Source organism: Calidris pugnax, unplaced genomic scaffold, assembly GCF_001431845.1.
Source record: "Calidris pugnax isolate Ruff unplaced genomic scaffold, ASM143184v1 scaffold76, whole genome shotgun sequence".
Taxonomy (NCBI): Eukaryota; Metazoa; Chordata; class Aves; order Charadriiformes; family Scolopacidae; genus Calidris; species Calidris pugnax.
Genome location: NW_015090827.1, coordinates 1,315,885 through 1,334,896, shown reverse-complemented (window position 1 = coordinate 1,334,896; position 19,012 = coordinate 1,315,885). Strand labels below are relative to the sequence as shown.

General features: G+C 43.4%; 1 protein-coding gene across 1 annotated transcript in view; it reads left to right on the top strand.

The window, feature by feature from the left end:
- PDK4 (pyruvate dehydrogenase kinase, isozyme 4) overlaps positions 1-8,413 on the top strand; it is a 22,535-nt gene extending 14,122 nt beyond the window's left edge. Inside the window, exons 2-11 of the mRNA XM_014940233.1 lie at positions 13-208; positions 1,203-1,274; positions 1,848-2,032; positions 2,458-2,547; positions 3,069-3,146; positions 3,602-3,678; positions 4,331-4,429; positions 4,630-4,740; positions 5,459-5,572; positions 6,656-8,413. Of these exons, the coding sequence (XP_014795719.1) occupies positions 13-208; positions 1,203-1,274; positions 1,848-2,032; positions 2,458-2,547; positions 3,069-3,146; positions 3,602-3,678; positions 4,331-4,429; positions 4,630-4,740; positions 5,459-5,572; positions 6,656-6,799 (1,166 nt within the window). The 3' untranslated portion in view covers positions 6,800-8,413. The remainder of the gene's footprint in view (positions 1-12; positions 209-1,202; positions 1,275-1,847; positions 2,033-2,457; positions 2,548-3,068; positions 3,147-3,601; positions 3,679-4,330; positions 4,430-4,629; positions 4,741-5,458; positions 5,573-6,655) is intronic.
- Positions 8,414-19,012: the final 10,599 nt, after the last annotated feature.

Sequence of the window (19,012 nt, the reverse complement as noted above, 5' to 3'; positions counted from 1 at the left end):
GCCTGTGCAAAGGCACCTTCAAACTTCTCTTTTCTTACCAAACTTTGTGGTTTGGATTTATTCCAGGCTCCACTAATGGCTGCGAGAGAACTTCATTTGCGTTTTTGCGCCAAGAGCTCCCCGTGAGGTTTGCAAACATCCTGAAAGAGATTGATCTTCTTCCCGATAAATTACTAGGAACTCCATCAGTCCAATTAGTAAAAAGCTGGTAAGTAAGAGCTGCTTGAATTCAGCTGGATGACTCTGTTGTCTCAGGCTTCTCTGAATAGGAGAGCACAATAAACAAAATAGACTAGAAATGCAGTTCCTCTGCTGAATTGCAAGCCGTTTGACACTGTCCTTTTCTAGCATACTGAAATTAAATTGCTAACCTGCATGGTTAGATTGGTATTTTTAAATAATAAAAAGAAAATAACACTTTGAAATAGCTGGTAGAGCAAATCTCACTTCTTACCCTTTAAGAAGGGGGAGAAGAGAACATGCTCTGTTTTCACGTGGCACTGCAGCCACACCAAAATGGGAGAGCAGGCTCTGGGCTGGTTTGAGGCTGTCACTGGTGGGATTACTCCAGAGCTGCTGTTCCATGGTGCCTTACCTTGGCTGGTGCTCCAAGGGTTGGGAATTGGGTTGATGCAATCTCTCTGGCTGACCCAGTGCCTGAGTCTGATTTACTGGCCCATGCTTTACTGGCCGGGCTGCAGTGTTTGCAAGGGTGGCTGGCATAAAGGGCAAAAGTGTTACAGCTCCATGAACTGTTGTTGTGCCAGTGAACCCTTCTGCCCCTGCGGTGTGCGTCAGGGCTGTCAGATGCTGGCACAAGAGGCTCAAGTACTTAGCTCGTGCCAAAGCTGATTGGATTTGGAAAAAACTTGCTTAAGTGGCTTCCTAATCAATATTGCCATTTGGATCTTCTTTTAAAACACCTCTCTTAAGAATGGTAAGGAGATCCTGCATACCCAAAGTGAGGGTCTAGATTCCTTTCTGGGTGGCAGGCACAAGAAAAGACTTCTAAAACTTCTAAGGTTCAGGCAGTCAAGAAGTATCAATCTGTGATTCCATACTCAGAACTTTTAATAATTCCAAGATACTTCAAACTGCCAGCTGACTTGTAAGAGTAATGATTCAAACAAACTATTTTTCCTGTTCCCAGACTAATAAAAATCAAATGAATAACATATATTCCTTGTTCTCTTTTTCAACAGGTACATCCAAAGCCTAATGGAGCTTGTCGAGTTCCATCAGAAAAGCCCAGATGACCAAAAAGTCTTATCTGAGTAAGCGCTTCACTTTTTGAACTATTCAGTCTCACATTCTGCTTTTCCTAACGTGCCCAGTTTAGAATGACAGATCTCAGGAGCTTGATTTGATAATCCAGCGCAAAGTGCTGTGCATAGAGCAAGCTGGTTTAAATCTCTGCTCATGTTTAGCAACATTGCAAATAAATAAGACCTGTTGCAGCTCAGTTTCAAGGGCATACTGTCCCTTGAGCTGTCACAACAGAAATAACAACAACTATCTGGGATGTCACGTCCTGCTTCTTTCCAAGGCATCACCGGGGGGCTCTTTCCCTTCCTCACATTCACTGCTCAAACTGTTATGAAGGAGTAAACAGGCAGTGAATTTGACGTGGGTAGTGATCACACTTTTTGTATCAAAAATACCAGACTCTTCTGGTTTAGGTCAGTGAGGAATTACTTCTAAAAGAATGAAATAATAGGTTGTATTTTAAGATTACGGGTGTTATGCCCTTATTTGTGCTGCTGGGTTAGGTAATGACACTGTACAAAGCTTGTCTCCATGTAGGCTTAGAGTAATGTTCTAAAAAGATCTCTTTTTTCTTGGTCTAGTTTTATAGATACATTAATTAGAGTCCGAAACAGACACCATGATGTGGTTCCTACAATGGCACAAGGAGTAATCGAATACAAGGACACTTTTAAAGTAGACCCTGTCACCAATCAAAACATTCAGTATTTCCTGGATCGTTTTTACATGAGCCGTATTTCCACCCGGATGCTAATGAACCAGCACAGTAAGTAGAAAGTTTTGCCTGAGGAAAAACTCCAACCTGCTGAGAAATGTGTTAATGTAAACATTTCTGATAAGTGCTGGTGATCTGCCTCGGGTGACGTGCTGTGACACTGGAAAGTCAGAAATAGAATGTGTGACTTGGGAAAGTAATGGGAAAACTTGTTTTCTAGAGTAATTGTAGTTAAGTTGTGTGTGGAATATGTGGGGGGTCTTGTTCTTTACACCTCAAAGGCCTTCAGATGTTGAACTACAGAAAAGCCAAAACAGTTTGCTGGCAATAAATGGCATTTTTAACTCGCAAAAGGCAGAAACAGCACTCGGTATTTTGTGACTCTTGGGATCACGCTGTATGAGTCTAAATTTAATACTTTTTAAAAATAGTAGAGTAGTTGGGATTAAACATAGCCTTGTTTTCATTTTAAACAGCTCTTCTTTTTGATGATAAATCTGGCTCAGGACACCCAAGGCACATTGGGAGTATTGATCCTTGCTGTGATGTCGTTGAAGTGGTGAATGGTAGGTATTCTCACGTCCTCAACATTTCTCTTCACCAGCAGCATTTAGATCTGATTGCAGTAATTCAGGAAACCAACGCCTGTGGTATTAAGATGCTGGCTGTTTATTACTGAAATAGCTGGAAGCAGCCTATCCAAATAGTCAAACACAGGCTTTTATAGGACATAATTTAAAATACAAACTAGAACTAAAAGCTGTGTTGAGGTAAGGCAGAGTGAGAGATGAGGTAGGAGTTAAAGTTGTTGCTGGTGTTGGGATTGGTCTTACCCACTGATCATACCCACTGGTGCATCTGTTCTGCAGAGTTACCAAACTTCAGAAGGTTTGCCTGTGCTGCTGGAATGGCCAATTTGCTCTGTTTTAGTGCACAGTGGGTGCAGTATTACCATTCCTCTGAGGCACAGGCTTGGTCAGTCTCTAACACCTCAGCAGCCAGTGCAGTTAAAAATCATTTTGCTGTGTGTTAGAATGCATTTCAACAGTGTTTGATGTGATGTGTTTTATTTAAATAAATATTTCAGATGCTTTTGAGAGTTCCAAGATGTTGTGTGACCAGTATTACTTAACGTCTCCAGAACTGAAGCTTACCCAAGTGAATGGTAAGATGAGAGCTTTAATGTTTGTCTTCCTGTCAGCAGCTAAACTCCTGCTTTTCCTGCTTTTTACTGCTGCTTTTTTGATTCAGTCCAAAGGCTCCCAATTCCATAGCTGTAACACACCAGTTGATCTGTCTTGGGTTAGTTCCTTGTCATTTTCTGTTGTGAGCACCTCATTTAATCCCCTGCATTAGAACTCAAGTGTCATTGTGTCTTAAAGACCAGATTTTCAAAATAAACTGGTTTTAAGCAAGTGGCAATTACAATCTAAATACTGTTATGAGTCCATAAAGTTGTTTGCTCATTGGAGGGGAGGGGGGAACCCCAAACTAAGACTTGATTTCTTGTTTGTTTTGAGATCCAACTTGCTTATTGTAAAAATTGGATACAATACAGAAATTCCATCACCATTTTAAATGTTGTTTGTCTTTTTTTTTTTTTTCTCCCCTTTCCTCTAGGAAAACATCCAGGAGAGCCAATTAACATCGTATACGTTCCATCTCATCTCTTTCACATGCTCTTTGAGCTCTTTAAGGTATGTCAGTACACATTATTTCTTCCCTTAGTACTCTGAGCTGGAGCATCAATATTTAAAATATCCAACTAGATCTGAATGAAGTAAAGCTGTGCATAAGACAGTGAGACCTCTAAAATTTAATTATCTGAGGAAATAGCTTTGGTGGTGGGGAAAGGAAGGATTGCAGTTTGTAGGAGAGTATTTGGGTATTTGGAGGTATTTGTGGGGTGTAAATGGGACAGGAGAAGGGAGTGAGAGAGTAAAAGTGGGATGTGGTGTTGTGACCACAACCAGCCATCCCTTTTCAGGGATTTTACTGCCTTTTGTGGAGTAGGTGATGCATCTTGAGGTAGCCAAGCTCACATGCTTCCGATGAGAGGTGCAGAATTCAGGCAGCTTTTAGCCATTGCTCAACTCTGACTTTCAGGGAGTTACATTTAATTTCCACTGGCTGGGCTATGTTGGGCAAGAACAGTGTCATTCTTCAGGCACAGAAGTCTTGACTGTGCTTGGTCACTTGTAGATATGAGGCCCCTTTTGCTCCTCTTCCTGGGAAGCTGGGCACTGGTGGGAATGGAGGGTAACCCTGCTCAGCCTCTGCATAACTGGGGTATGATTTTAAGTGCATAAATGCAACACTTTCTGATAATGGTACCCTTCATTTCCATAGAATTCAATGAGGGCAACTGTTGAGTTCCAAGAAAACAGCCCTTCCCTTTCTCCAGTTGAAGTGACAGTTGTTCTGGGACAAGAAGACCTGGCAATTAAGGTACTTTGTTGGTCTACTCCAGTATGGGCTTAATGTAGTCTCTGTGATTGCATATTCTGCTGCAAAGTCTGTAAGAACTTGCAGCCTCTCACAGCAGATCAAAGATACTATCCATGATGGAAGGGTTTGTTCAAATAGCAGCATTTTAAATACCATTCTTAGTACCTGACTGTAGTTAACTTCATTCTCTCTCAACTCAGATCTCGGACAGAGGAGGTGGTGTTCCTGTCAGGAAAATCGAGCAGCTCTTCAGCTACATGTACTCCACGGCCCCGCGGCCCAGGATGGACGACGGCCGAAACACCCCTCTGGTAAGATATTTTCAGTGCTTGTGTTACTGGTAAAGCTGCTAGAAGTGTTTGGACTGACTGGTAGGTTAATAAATTACAAAACTCTGTTCACCCTACTGCTCTGCGGGGTGTGTAAAGATTATCAAGCCTCATAAATACGAATGAACGCTTTCTGAATCAGGCTTTTAATATTGAGCTTGGTGGACAAAAATACGCTTTTAAAGATAAAAGAAAGAAGAACATCATTCTACTCTGAATATAACCCTGGTTTTTCTGTTTGGTGGTTTTTTTCTGATACTCTGATGACTGTAGTTTACTTGGTCTTCACTCCCACGCTGTCCTCAGGCTTGCTATAAACTGTGCTGCCTTCATGGAGCACAACTGGAACAGGCCCAGACAATTGCTGTTTATCTGCCAGTAGCAAACTCCCTTTTCTAATCAAGTTGTACTAGCAAAAACAAGGCAGGGAAAATACATCCATTTAAGAGGCATATGTAAATCCTTCCACTTTTATGGAGACTTGTTTTTTTTTCTTTGTAGTGGTTTTGGGGCTTTTTTAATGGTCAGTTTTAATGTTGTGTATGAAACTGACTAGAGATTTCTGGTTTCTTCTAAGAGACTAGAAAGCCCTTTGCACTTATTAATAGTTTAAAATCACAGAGTGCTTTCCAGCTGTTTAATTATAAGTCATAAGTGCTAGTAAAAAACAAATTAATCTTGTCTTGTATTTTATTTTTAGGCTGGCTTTGGGTATGGCTTGCCAATTTCTCGCCTGTATGCTAAATACTTTCAAGGAGATCTAAACCTCTACTCCATATGTGGTTATGGAACAGATGCTATTATCTACTTGAAGGTATGTATTTTGATTTGGTTAAATAAGATAGTGTTGATAACTACCATTAATGCAGTGAGGTGACTACTTAGTGCTATTTTAATGTGAACAAATTCTCTGCTCATGAGTAGAAAAGCTCTCACTTTCATTAAGGAATGTTGGTGAGGTTTGGAGTTGGTATGTAGAATTAGAAAGGTCCCTCAGCTTTAACTAGTCTGTTTAGATAACTACTAGTGAGAGAAACTAGAGTTTTTAGATTGTGTTAAGATTTGGTACCTACTGGTTCATGAAATACAAAGTACTGGGAGAAAGTGAAGTAAGAGAAAGGTGTGAGCAGCAGATCTGGTTTCTTTACTCTGACACAAAGTCTATACAAACTAAGCCTTAAAGAATCTAGAAGCAGGTACTAGATTCCTGCTCCTATTCCACGTCTGCCATGTAGCCCCTGTATGGGATTCAGGTATTGGTAACCTCAAATACCTGGCATACACCAGTAACTCGGAAAAAAGGCCTATGTATTATTTTCTGCTTTTTGCCACTACTCACAGGGGGAAAAAAGTTGCTTTGAATTCCTTCTACTAAACCAAAAGCATGGTTCTAAGCACGTGGAAGCACAGCCAGAGGAGCAGAAGGGAGGGACAGAAAAGGAGAACAGAAGGAAGAGGCAATTCAGATAGAGATATATATCTCCATATATATATATATCTCATTCCTATTTAACAATTTCCCAACAGAACATGAGTTACTCTTTTTTTAGCTGTAGAACATGGAAGCGGGAAAGGATTGTATTTTAAAGTTTCTCTTACATGTACAAAATTCCAGTTCTTTTCCATGGCTTCCAGAATTATCTTGAAAACAGGTTAAAGGGTAACTCTAAGGCCTATAAAAATGTGTCAATATAACTTGATGTTACTGTACGCTGCCAAAATGTCCAAAGCAAACATAGATACTGAAACACACAAACTACTGCATCTGCTGTCGCAGCATTTATGTAAATACCTTTATTTTGTGGCGTAACTCTTGGAACGCGCTGCCTGAATTTTTGCAAAGTGGTGTTACTGAGAGGGAGAAGCCAAGTAACCTTTTTTTCTTTTTGATATTTAGGCCCTATCAACAGAATCAGTAGAAAAGCTCCCAGTTTTTAACAAATCAGCTTCCAAGCATTACCAGGCTACCTCAGAAGCAGATGACTGGTGTGTCCCCAGTAAAGGCCCAAAGGACGTGTCGAAGCAGAGCGCGGCTGTCTGAAGAGAAGTTGGTATCCAGGGACCCAAGGGGATCAAGCTGGCTTCTCAAAAAAAAGAAAACAAAACAAAAAAAAAGACTGGTATTTGGAAGGATTCCTCTACCTCCAAACAAGCAAGTTTCAGGACTGGCAGAAGAGGAAGAAGATGAGGATGTTATAGCCCAGGCTGTACACACCGAATGGGAAACCTTGCTGTGGACTTCAGGGTGAGGAAAATAGGAGCACATATGTCTTTAAAGGAGAGGTGTGGATAGAGGAAAATCACACTATTTTTTTTCTTCTGATCAAAGACTTGATGTGGTAGAAGTGTGCGATTTTTGAGTCCTGTTTAACGCTTGAATTCTGAATACTGGTAAATGTCAGTTACGTTGGTGTATATTTTTCTGCTAGACTAGTTATCAGCTGTTCATCTTCTTACAGAACCTCTCAGGTAGATAGATAACGTCTGTACTTTGAAGCTGTATTTATAACATTTGGAAAAAATCCATTTACCTTGCTACAAGACTGCCATGTTATGAACAGCGTTCAGATACAGCCTGACTGGAAGGGAGGGAGAAAGTGTTTTCTATGTATAAGGAAGCCCCATTTAAAAAAAAAAAAGTATTCCAGTAATAATTCTTATGTGATGCCTTGCTCTGGGTTACATTGCTAGATTTTTATATTAAGCTGTTCATGGAAAAACTAGCGAAGTGAGGCTATACATACGGTAACTAAGAAGGAAATCAGGATATTTTAGAAAGCTACTGGAAAGCAATGGAAAACTACTTGGTTACAGCAGCTGTAAGGTTGGGCTACATCTACCTTATGTCCCTGCACTCCAGAAAGCATATGCCCAGTCAGTGAGTGAGGATCTTCCAAGCACTGAAGTCAGACATGCAAGTTGAATGGAAAGGTTTTGGTGATACGTAGTGTGTAAGCATGATGTGAGGAACAACAGCATGTTTGAAACATGGTCTTGTGGTTCCTCTTTGTCATGCTGTTAGAAGAAGAGTGGCTCAGGACACTTAAACCAGAACCTGTCACTTGGTCACATTTGTACTGGACCACACTAACTCCAAGAGGTATGTGGGGGTTTGGCACCTGGAAAGCTGTGATGAGCAACTGAAGGTCTTCAGGAAAGGTATTTAGGAAGAGCGATGTTGGAACTAGGATTTTGTTCTAAGACCTGTTCATTGCAATGGGAGGGGCTTAGGAAATGAGAAGTCTCAAAATCTGAACAGCATCAAAAAATACAGAATAACTTTCATGAGCAGCAAAATAATGAGGAATTGTCACAGGAACAGTGCCAGTGGGAAGGAGCTGTCAGGAAAATACTCCATTCCCAATCTTTCCCATCTTCTTTGTGCATTTTCCCCCTTGTAAGCAAGGTACACTTAATGTCAAAATAGAAGTTAAACTATTGGACATGGCCAGACTGGCCAAAGTTCATCAGGGCTGTATAATATTACTTGAACTTTTTTATTCATTAGCATTTTATCTTAAGTGTATATGGTCTTTTGCAAGAAGTTGCAAGTACAGTATTTAAAGCATCCTGCTCAGTCATAGGAGTTTTCTCGGGCAGATCTATATTTGTTGAAAAACAAAAAAAAAAAAGCCACTCCGTACTCTACTGTGAATATCAAATATATTTTTTTAAATAGAAAAGAGAAAGCTGGAACTACCTTTGTGTTCTAGAAGTCCTGTTCAGGGGGAAAAAAGTTGCTTTGAATTCCTTCTACTAAACCAAAAGCATGGTTCTAAGCACGTGGAAGCACAGCCAGAGGAGCAGAAGGGAGGGACAGAAAAGGAGAACAGAAGGAAGAGGCAATTCAGATAGAGATATATATCTCCATATATATATATATCTCATTCCTATTTAACAATTTCCCAACAGAACATGAGTTACTCTTTTTTTAGCTGTAGAACATGGAAGCGGGAAAGGATTGTATTTTAAAGTTTCTCTTACATGTACAAAATTCCAGTTCTTTTCCATGGCTTCCAGAATTATCTTGAAAACAGGTTAAAGGGTAACTCTAAGGCCTATAAAAATGTGTCAATATAACTTGATGTTACTGTACGCTGCCAAAATGTCCAAAGCAAACATAGATACTGAAACACACAAACTACTGCATCTGCTGTCGCAGCATTTATGTAAATACCTTTATTTTGTGGCGTAACTCTTGGAACGCGCTGCCTGAATTTTTGCAAAGTGGTGTTACTGAGAGGGAGAAGCCAAGTAACCTTTTTTTCTTTTTGATATTTAGGCCCTATCAACAGAATCAGTAGAAAAGCTCCCAGTTTTTAACAAATCAGCTTCCAAGCATTACCAGGCTACCTCAGAAGCGGATGACTGGTGTGTCCCCAGTAAAGGCCCAAAGGACGTGTCGAAGCAGAGCGCGGCTGTCTGAAGAGAAGTTGGTATCCAGGGACCCAAGGGGATCAAGCTGGCTTCTCAAAAAAAAGAAAACAAAACAAAAAAAAAGACTGGTATTTGGAAGGATTCCTCTACCTCCAAACAAGCAAGTTTCAGGACTGGCAGAAGAGGAAGAAGATGAGGATGTTATAGCCCAGGCTGTACACACTGAATGGGAAACCTTGCTGTGGACTTCAGGGTGAGGAAAATAGGAGCACATATGTCTTTAAAGGAGAGGTGTGGATAGAGGAAAATCACACTATCTTTTTTCTTCTGATCAAAGACTTGATGTGGTAGAAGTGTGCGATTTTTGAGTCCTGTTTAACGCTTGAATTCTGAATACTGGTAAATGTCAGTTACGTTGGTGTATATTTTTCTGCTAGACTAGTTATCAGCTGTTCATCTTCTTACAGAACCTCTCAGGTAGATAGATAACGTCTGTACTTTGAAGCTGTATTTATAACATTTGGAAAAAATCCATTTACCTTGCTACAAGACTGCCATGTTATGAACAGCGTTCAGATACAGCCTGACTGTATAAGGAAGCCCCATTTAAAAAAAAAAAGTATTCCAGTAATAATTCTTATGTGATGCCTTGCTCTGGGTTACATTGCTAGATTTTTATATTAAGCTGTTCATGGAAAAACTAGCGAAGTGAGGCTATACATACGGTAACTAAGAAGGAAATCAGGATATTTTAGAAAGCTACTGGAAAGCAATGGAAAACTACTTGGTTACAGCAGCTGTAAGGTTGGGCTACATCTACCTTATGTCCCTGCACTCCAGAAAGCATATGCCCAGTCAGTGAGTGAGGATCTTCCAAGCACTGAAGTCAGACATGCAAGTTGAATGGAAAGGTTTTGGTGATACGTAGTGTGTAAGCATGATGTGAGGAACAACAGCATGTTTGAAACATGGTCTTGTGGTTCCTCTTTGTCATGCTGTTAGAAGAAGAGTGGCTCAGGACACTTAAACCAGAACCTGTCACTTGGTCACATTTGTACTGGACCACACTAACTCCAAGAGGTATGTGGGGGTTTGGCACCTGGAAAGCTGTGATGAGCAACTGAAGGTCTTCAGGAAAGGTATTTAGGAAGAGCGATGTTGGAACTAGGATTTTGTTCTAAGACCTGTTCATTGCAATGGGAGGGGCTTAGGAAATGAGAAGTCTCAAAATCTGAACAGCATCAAAAAATACAGAATAACTTTCATGAGCAGCAAAATAATGAGGAATTGTCACAGGAACAGTGCCAGTGGGAAGGAGCTGTCAGGAAAATACTCCATTCCCAATCTTTCCCATCTTCTTTGTGCATTTTCCCCCTTGTAAGCAAGGTACACTTAATGTCAAAATAGAAGTTAAACTATTGGACATGGCCAGACTGGCCAAAGTTCATCAGGGCTGTATAATATTACTTGAACTTTTTTATTCATTAGCATTTTATCTTAAGTGTATATGGTCTTTTGCAAGAAGTTGCAAGTACAGTATTTAAAGCATCCTGCTCAGTCATAGGAGTTTTCTCGGGCAGATCTATATTTGTTGAAAAACAAAAAAAAAAAAGCCACTCCGTACTCTACTGTGAATATCAAATATATTTTTTTAAATAGAAAAGAGAAAGCTGGAACTACCTTTGTGTTCTAGAAGTCCTGTTGGGGTAGATTTCTCAATAGAAAAAAAAAATAGTATTCTGATATGCTTAATTTCTTTTCAAAACTAAATTTAGAAGTGTTGGTGGCAGCTACTGATTTCAGTACTGCACCAAGGCTGGTTTTATCCCAGTGAATAAGCTGTGGTCACCAAAGGTCACCAGATAATGTATCTAAGCTCAGTGAATGAAAAGGGTAATAAAAATGAAATATTTCTGTCTAGAATATACAGGTGTGGAAAAGCTGCCTTCACTGCCATAATATACTTGAATATTTGTTGAATTTTATTTTTTTTGGTATTGAATACAAGGTCACAAAACCATACCTAAGTAGTCGTTGTCAAGTAAACACAAACTATAGCTGTCTGTCTGCACCTGGTAATGCTTGGAAGGTGAGTTGTGTTCCCATGACATTCTGTACATCTGTAATGGGGCTGGAACTCCTGTCCCAAAGCAGCACATCTGCAGGGCTGTTTGCAGCCACAGAGCATGATCCCAGTGCAGACCGAGGTGTGGGTTAGCACTTAGAACCCACATGGGTTCTCTCTGTATTAAAAAAAAAAAAAAAAATTACTTAAGGGCTGTCTACCTAGATAATACGGTACCTTTTTCGGCATTTACTGAATTTTTATTCCTGAAAATAGAGCTGTATTAGAGTTTTAAGCCTTTTTCTTGGATGTAGATGTTGATATAATTTTGTAATAAAATATTTTCAATGGTTGTCTAGTGTCTTTGTTTTCTTCTAGGAAGTTTAATGCAAGCAGTGGCCTCTGCCCTTTTAAGTCTTACCAAATGGGGTTGAGCAAAGCAGCTCTGATATTGTGTCAAAGAGCTGTAGCAGGGGAGAGAAACCCTGCTGTACCTGCTGAGAGTTTGCACAGTGCTGAAAATCAGTGCATCACCTTATTCTTTCTAAATTGGGTAGATGTGAGAATTCAAAATTCATCAGTGTGCACTCTACCCTCTAAAAATATCTTTCTTTGTTCAGCTGTAAATAATGTGAAAATTCACCACTAGTTTTATTTATATATATAAAAGGCATTCATAATGGAGTCTATATTTAACAGATAACACAGCCTGTCTCCCAGCTCTGTGGCAGTGGTACCACTGGCTTTTAATGGCCAGTTTGTAAGGGAAGGCAGTTCCCAGCTGGGTCAGACTGTGATGGTAAAACTGGAGTGTTAGCAGGCTTGTGTTTGCCTTGGAATGTCCCGCATCTCTCCTAGTTTTAAGAAGATGGAGTAACTTCAAAAATGTGTGTAGGTACTTTACAGGAAAGAAGAGAGGTGTAAACCAGCCAGATTCTGGATGCCTGGAGGAAAATCTACGTGACAGCCCTGTATGCTGTAACATCCCCCTTCCACCTGTAACACCAGGGAAGCAGATGGGATGGTGTGATGTACCACTCACATTGTCTCAGGTGCACTGAGAAACAACCCAGAGCTACAGTACAGCAGGGACTTTAATATACTGCAGAAAATGAAAACCAACAACCCACCGCTGTGTTTTCTTTTCCCCCTCCACCTTTATTGTCTTGCAGCCCCTGGGGACAGGACTAATGCCTTTCCCCTCAGGTTTTTCCAAGCAGAAATACATCCCCATGTGCTCTGCATGTTGCCCTGGTGGCCCAGGGAGATGTACATGCCACACGTGGGGTTGGGGCATGCCATGGATGTGACAGGGCTGTGCCCCCCTTGCTGTGCCAGTGGTCTCCCCGCATCACTATCCCGTCCAGCCGAGCTCCCATGGTCTGGAAGGCTCCAGAAGATGGAGTGTTTATTTTATTTTTTTCCCTTCTCCCACATAAACCCAGCGAGTGACAGAGGGCATGCACCCAGTTCCTGATTCAGCAGAGCACCCTGGGGACTGGGACCGTCTCGCCTGGGGTGCATCAGAGGGTCACTGACATCAGCGGGTTTACTCACGGGCTGAAGGCGTTCTGGTTTCACAGGAGATAAGCAGATGTTGCACTTCTCCCCCACCACTTGCCCTCTGACCAGGACCTTACAAAGCCAGGTTCCTCTGTCAACAAAAACCACGCCAAAGCACCCAATGTTTTCTCTTCCAGATCGTTAGCTAAAACGTGTGCGCAGGTTTGTTACTGGTGCCTTGGGCACACGGCCAGACTAACCTCCCTGGAGCCTTGATAAGCGGTTGTTCATTATCATCTTTTTCCTATCGCTTAACCAAGCTTTCAAATCCACCAGACTTTGCCCTTAGCGTGCAATAATGTCCTCCCCATAGCATTATTACAAAACAAGCTTTGCTACCTTTGATAAGAAACACTACTGAAATGGAAAAACAGATTATTTTTTTCCCCACTTACAGTAGTGATGGTGACTTGAGAGGATCAGGTTATAACTCCCAAGAATCACAGATTTGCAGAATGGTAGGGTTTGGAAGGGACGTCTCGAGATCACCCAGTCCAACCCTCTGCCAGAGCAGGGTCACCCAGAGCAGGTCCCACAGGAACATGTTCACCCATGGGATTCCTCCAACTATGTCTTTGGAGAGGCCAAAGTTGAGAGGTCCAAGCTAGCTTTCCTGAAGTCCAGGGTTGTAATCCTACTTTTTGGCCTGCTTCTTCCACTCCACTGCCTCATGGTCACTGCTGCCCTCGACCTTCACATCCCCAACCCGTCCTTCTTTGTTTGTTAGTACAAGGTCCATCAGAGCACCTCTTCTTGTTGGTTCCTCCACCACCTGTGTCAAAAAGCTATCACTAAAGCTCTGCAGAATCCTCCTGGACTGTGTGTACCAGGCTGTGTTGCCTTTCCAGCACATACCAGGGTGATTGAAGTCCCCCAGGAGAACCAGGGCCTGTGACTGTGAGGCTGCTTCCAGCCGCCTGCCTTTTAATTGTTGAGCAGTTTTGGCAAACAGAAGGTAGAAGTTGGCAATTTATGATCCCTCAGCTCAGCTAATTTGGGGTGTGTGGATGGTGAAAAGGAATTCTTCCCTGCCGTCTCAAATGATGGATCACACAGCAGTCTAGAACACAATCCTGTGTCTCCAGAATATTATGAGGCCTCTTAATAATGTCATTTTTTAATGTAAGTGGAAAAATATGTATGGGCTTTCAGGAGCTATTTCTCACCAACTCTCCTCAATATTCCTTCTTTGGCTGTGAAAGAAAAAATTGGGCTGCGCATCATGGATTTTCCTGTGTCACTGCCTCACTTTGCAGTTCCTAGCAACAAAAGGCAAGAAAGGAATGGACCTACCTGATTTTCTGCCATGTGAGAGGGATGGCCTCGAGCAATGAGTGTCACGCTGCCTTCCCGGAGTCACAGGCAGTTGAAAACCCAGCCAGGGCCGCCATGTGGGATATGCAGCAAGAGGAGCGACCACCATGCCCACCATCTAGGGCTGCAGAGCATCCTCCTGGGAGGTGACAGAGGGTTTCCAGCTTAGGACAGCCATACTTTAAAAGTTATGTCGATGTGATACATCCAGATATGCCCTGTCTGAAAGGCTCAAATAAGAAAATCAAGTAAAAAAAGAGAATTGTTTTCGTTGTTGTTTATGGGTTGGGCTTTCTGTACTATGTCACATTAGGGGACTGAGCCTGAAAATGAAGAACATTGGTATGGGATTCGGCACAGCAAGTACCTTATCGTGACACTACGTACGTGTCTGTATGCATGTGCCAAGGTATGAGTTGGATATCTAAGCTCCCTCTCTAGCGACCAGAGTTGATATAACTGGAGGGCCCCAGAAAGCTACCAGCTCCTCCTGAGGCAGACACTTACTTTTGGCCAGCTGAAGAGCTCTCCTGTCTTCAACAGCAGAGTTCAACCGGCTGTAACAGAACCCAAGACACCTGGGACACTTGTAAACACCTGCATTTAGGTGGCTTCAGCTGTGAGCTGGCTCCCAACTAGCTCAGTTACCTAAATATAGACACCTGGTGCTACATGAGGAAACCTGGAGTACTATGCCCGTCTCTCATTTCTTATCTCCAGAAGAACAGAAAGCTTCCATGGGTCTTTTGTCAGTGTTGGGTTGATGGTTGGACTAGATGATCTGAAAGGTCCCTTCCAAACTAGGCCATTCTTTGATTCTTTCTGTGATTCCTTTGTCACCTCTGCCAATCCCACGCGAATGCCTTGTATGGACGCTCTTGGCTTTCTCAAGTATCAGCAAACGTTTATGTTTAGGTGAATGACTCAAGTCCCCCTTACTAATTCTGGGTGGCTGTGGGAGGCTGGAAACACAGAGCTCGAAACAACGTCACTGCTGTGTCACTGCTGGCCAGGGTGGACAGATAATGGAAAATCCCAGATGATATTTATCTTGCAGCAGCCACCAATGGGATGAGAGCGGAGGAAGCCCGCTGGCTGCCACCACATGCCATGTCATCCTGCAGCTGTCCCCGTGCGATACCGGTGCCCTGCCAGCTCCTCCTCACCCAAACACCAACTGACCTGCCAACTGGGCAGGCCTTTTGCAGAAAATCAGGACCTGACTGTAACTGACGGCGACTGTTTAACCCCATGAGGGACATTGAGAAATCAGGTGCCTTGAAAGCCTTTTTCTGTCTGTTGACGCTGGTGGCTTTCTCTTCTCAAGCAGCTTTACCTTCCACAACACTCCTGGTTGATTTTTAACAAATTAACTGGGCAACAGGTTGGAATACCTGGCAGGGACACTCGTCCTTTCCTCCAGTCGCTGTAGCGTGCAGCCCAACAACTAACGTGCGTGGTGAAGGGTATTGGTGACCAAGAGGTGCCCACAGAGGGTATTGCTGGAGGAACTCAACCCCGTGCAGGGGTTGTACCACCCTGGGTACAAACGGGTCTGTGCCGTTGCTTCACAGGCCGTTGGAAGCTGTTTGCTCAGGCATGAAACTTCATTTGTGTTGACACAGAAGCACTTGTTTGTGCTGAGCTAGGGCCTGTTATAAAACCCTCTGGACTCATGGGACAACTCTCACTTGTTTCCAGTCAACTTTGCCTCAGGTTTTACAGAATCACAGAATAATATCAGGTTGGAAGGGACCTCTGGAGACCACCCAGTCCAACCCCTGCCAGAGCGGGGTCACCCAGAGCAGGTTGGACAGGAAACATCTCCAGAGATGGAGACTCCACCATCTTTCTGGGGATCCTCTCCCAGGGCTCTGCCACCCTCAAAGCAAAGGAGTTCCTCATCATATTTAGATGGAATTTCCTCTCTTCAAGTTTGTGCCCGTTACCTCTTGTCCTGTCAAAAATTTACATAAATACATGATGAAGAAAGCTTCGTTTCCAAACTCTAACAGGGGACACTCGTAAGTTTTCATTTTTTGTATTATTTGTGGAGATGCCCAGAAGCCTTCTGCTGGTGCAAATCCCTTCATGAGCTTTGTCTCCACGGCCTTGACCTCCTGTTCCTCTCATCTTCCTACTCCTGTTGCTGGTGCCACGCTCTGCACACTCTGAGTGCATCTTCTGTAGCCAGAGGATGGGAACAGAGCTTTGGAGGCATGTCACACTTCCAAAAGCTTTTGGTGATTTTTCATGATCAGTTTACCTGAAGGAAAAAAAAGAAATTTAAAATCATAGCACCTTCTGCATATTCCCCAGTTTCTGTCTTTTGAATGACAACATCCATGTCAGAACAGCTGGAGAAATGGCAAAACTATCCACGGGAGTGCCAGAAATTGGTGCAGGCAGACCTTGGGAATTATATTACAGAGATTAGTGTCCACGGCTGACTAAAAGAGGTGTTTTCATCCTTCTCCAAAGAGCTGTCCTTGCCTTCTCCTTTGCTCTGCAGCAGAGTGATACTCTCCACCTGGGAGTGTTGATGTCGAGACAGAGGATGTGTCTTGACTTTAAATCTGCACCGTTGCAGTCAAACAGAGCAGAGAAGAACTGCAGATCCTCCCACTTCTTCCCAGGCACGAACACACCCACCGCTATGGGAAACCAGAGTTTGGGGGGAGAAATTCAACAACACGCTTTTTCAGAGAGAGGGTCGTTTCATTTCATAAGAACAGGAAGGACATTCCAGCAAAGCTGTTGACAATGAAAGGCTGAATTCGATGGTCTTCACCATTTCTTTAAAGTGTACTAACACTGGAAGGTTTGGGGGTTTTTAAATGTAAACATTTCTAGCAGAAGAGCAGTGTATTGGTGTGCACTCTGTTATACTCTCACTTACAAAAGTTTTTTTTTTAAATAATAGATTCAGAAGCAGTCATTCAATTGTTTCCATTTGTATAGAGTATGGGTACAGAATACAGATATAGGAATAAAGATATATAGATAATTATAGAATATAGGTAGAGGATCTATAGGTCGTCCATAAGCATGTCTGAGAGCTGCTGGTATAATGCACTGTTCTTTTCTGTAATGTGCTTCCCATAAATCCTAACCCCTTCTTTTTCAAGCAATAAAAAAAGGTGGACTATAATGTGGAATTTACATATTAAACAATGTAAATGATAAATATTACAGTAGTAATAATCCATCTTTAGACCTAACATCATGTCCCCTGAAATCTACGTCAATCTTCCCACTGACACCAGTAAAGTGTGGACAAAGCCAAATTGGTTTGATGTGCTGGTCAGCAGAGGGGAGACAAACACTCCTGAGGGTCTCTAGACCTGTCCCCGTGTCCCCAGGGGGCTTGGCTGGGGTGAAGGGGCTTTGCCCGTGCCTGGAGACGGGAGGACAGGACTCTTCAACAACACACAACAGTGACCAGCCCCAGCCTGTGCTCGTTAAACACAGCTGAGGCTTTTTTTTTTTTTAAAAAAAAAAGATTAAGAGTATCCAAACCCCAAACAATGTGAGGGCCTGCTTCAATGCTGCTGGAAGATTATTCCAGCTGTTTGGGGCCGGGAGCCTCAGAAAAGCCAAGCTTGGCTCCTGTAGTCAGTGCAGCTCTGGACAGGGGGAGGTGAAGAGCCGGGTTTGAGCAGGGGGCAGGCTGGCAGCCAGTGGCAGATAAAAGGACACAAAACAGCCCTGTGAATAAGGAGGCAACGATTAGAAACCTTAGAAATACCCTTCAGGAAGCGTGTGGCTGCTGCTCAGCTGCTGGCTGCTGCCTCTTCTGTTCTGCTTACAGCTTTATATCCTTTTTTCCTTTTTTTTTTTATTCTTTCCCCTCTTTTTCTCTTCTTTTTTTTTAAAGTGGGTCAGTAGATAGCAGGGACCCCTCGGGCCAGGGCTGGGGGAAGCAGCGGTGCCCCTCGGCGTTGTTCTGGGGCCAGAGGCCGGTGACCCACGGGGACAGTGTGTCCCCCGCCGCTGGGCGGCTGGAAAACATGTTTATTGTGGAGTCAGCGAGAGGCGGCAGAGCTGGTCACGCCACCCCGTCCCTCCCCTTCAAGGCTGCTGGAAGGAGCGGCAGCAAAGTCCAAGCCCGCCTTCCAGTCCTTTCCAGGAGCTGCCCACAGCCACGTACCCACCATCTCACCCACGTCACCCCAAAACGAAGGGGGGAGCCAGGGTTGTCCCTCTCCCCACCCCGCGTTGGAAAGGGCACATCTCCCCGGGCTGGAGTGGGTGCCAAGGACCAGGAAGGTCTCAGTGCCATTTGATAGCCATCCCTCCCACCCTCACAGCATGGCTGGAGGGACAGCCAAGAGTGTGTCCCGGCCAGCTGGAAAAGGGGACCTCCTCCTTGACCTCCTCCAGGCAGGACCAAACCCCTGCCAAAGCTCTGGAGAGGGTGGAACTGGACATGTTGAGTTTGGAGAAGAGGAGGCTGAGGGGAGACCTCATTGCCCTCTACAACTCCCTGAAAGGAGGGTGTAGAGAGGTGGGGGCTGGCCTCTTCTCCCAAGGGAATAATGACAGGACCCGAGGAAATGGTCTGAAGTTGCAGCATATTAGATATTAGGAAGAATTACTTTACTGAGAGGGTGGAGGAGCTGCAGCCCATGCCGGTGGGCTAGGAGTCCTTCATGCCAGGGACAGGCCTTTGGGTGTGCCCTGGGGGGGACCGGCACACTGGAGAGTTGGCTGTGACCAAATGGACAGTCTGGTGTTCAAAACAGCATCGTCAGCTTCAAGAATCACAAGTCACAGTTCACAGCCCTCAAAATGCTGATTCTCGTTGTTAAATAAACAATGTTTAATCTTTTTGTTTTGTGTTGGGCTTGTTCTTCCCTTTTTCTAGTTTGCTGTCGGACTCCACCTCCAGATGTCTCTCTCCTGGGTTTATGGAGACACTCACTTTTCACCATG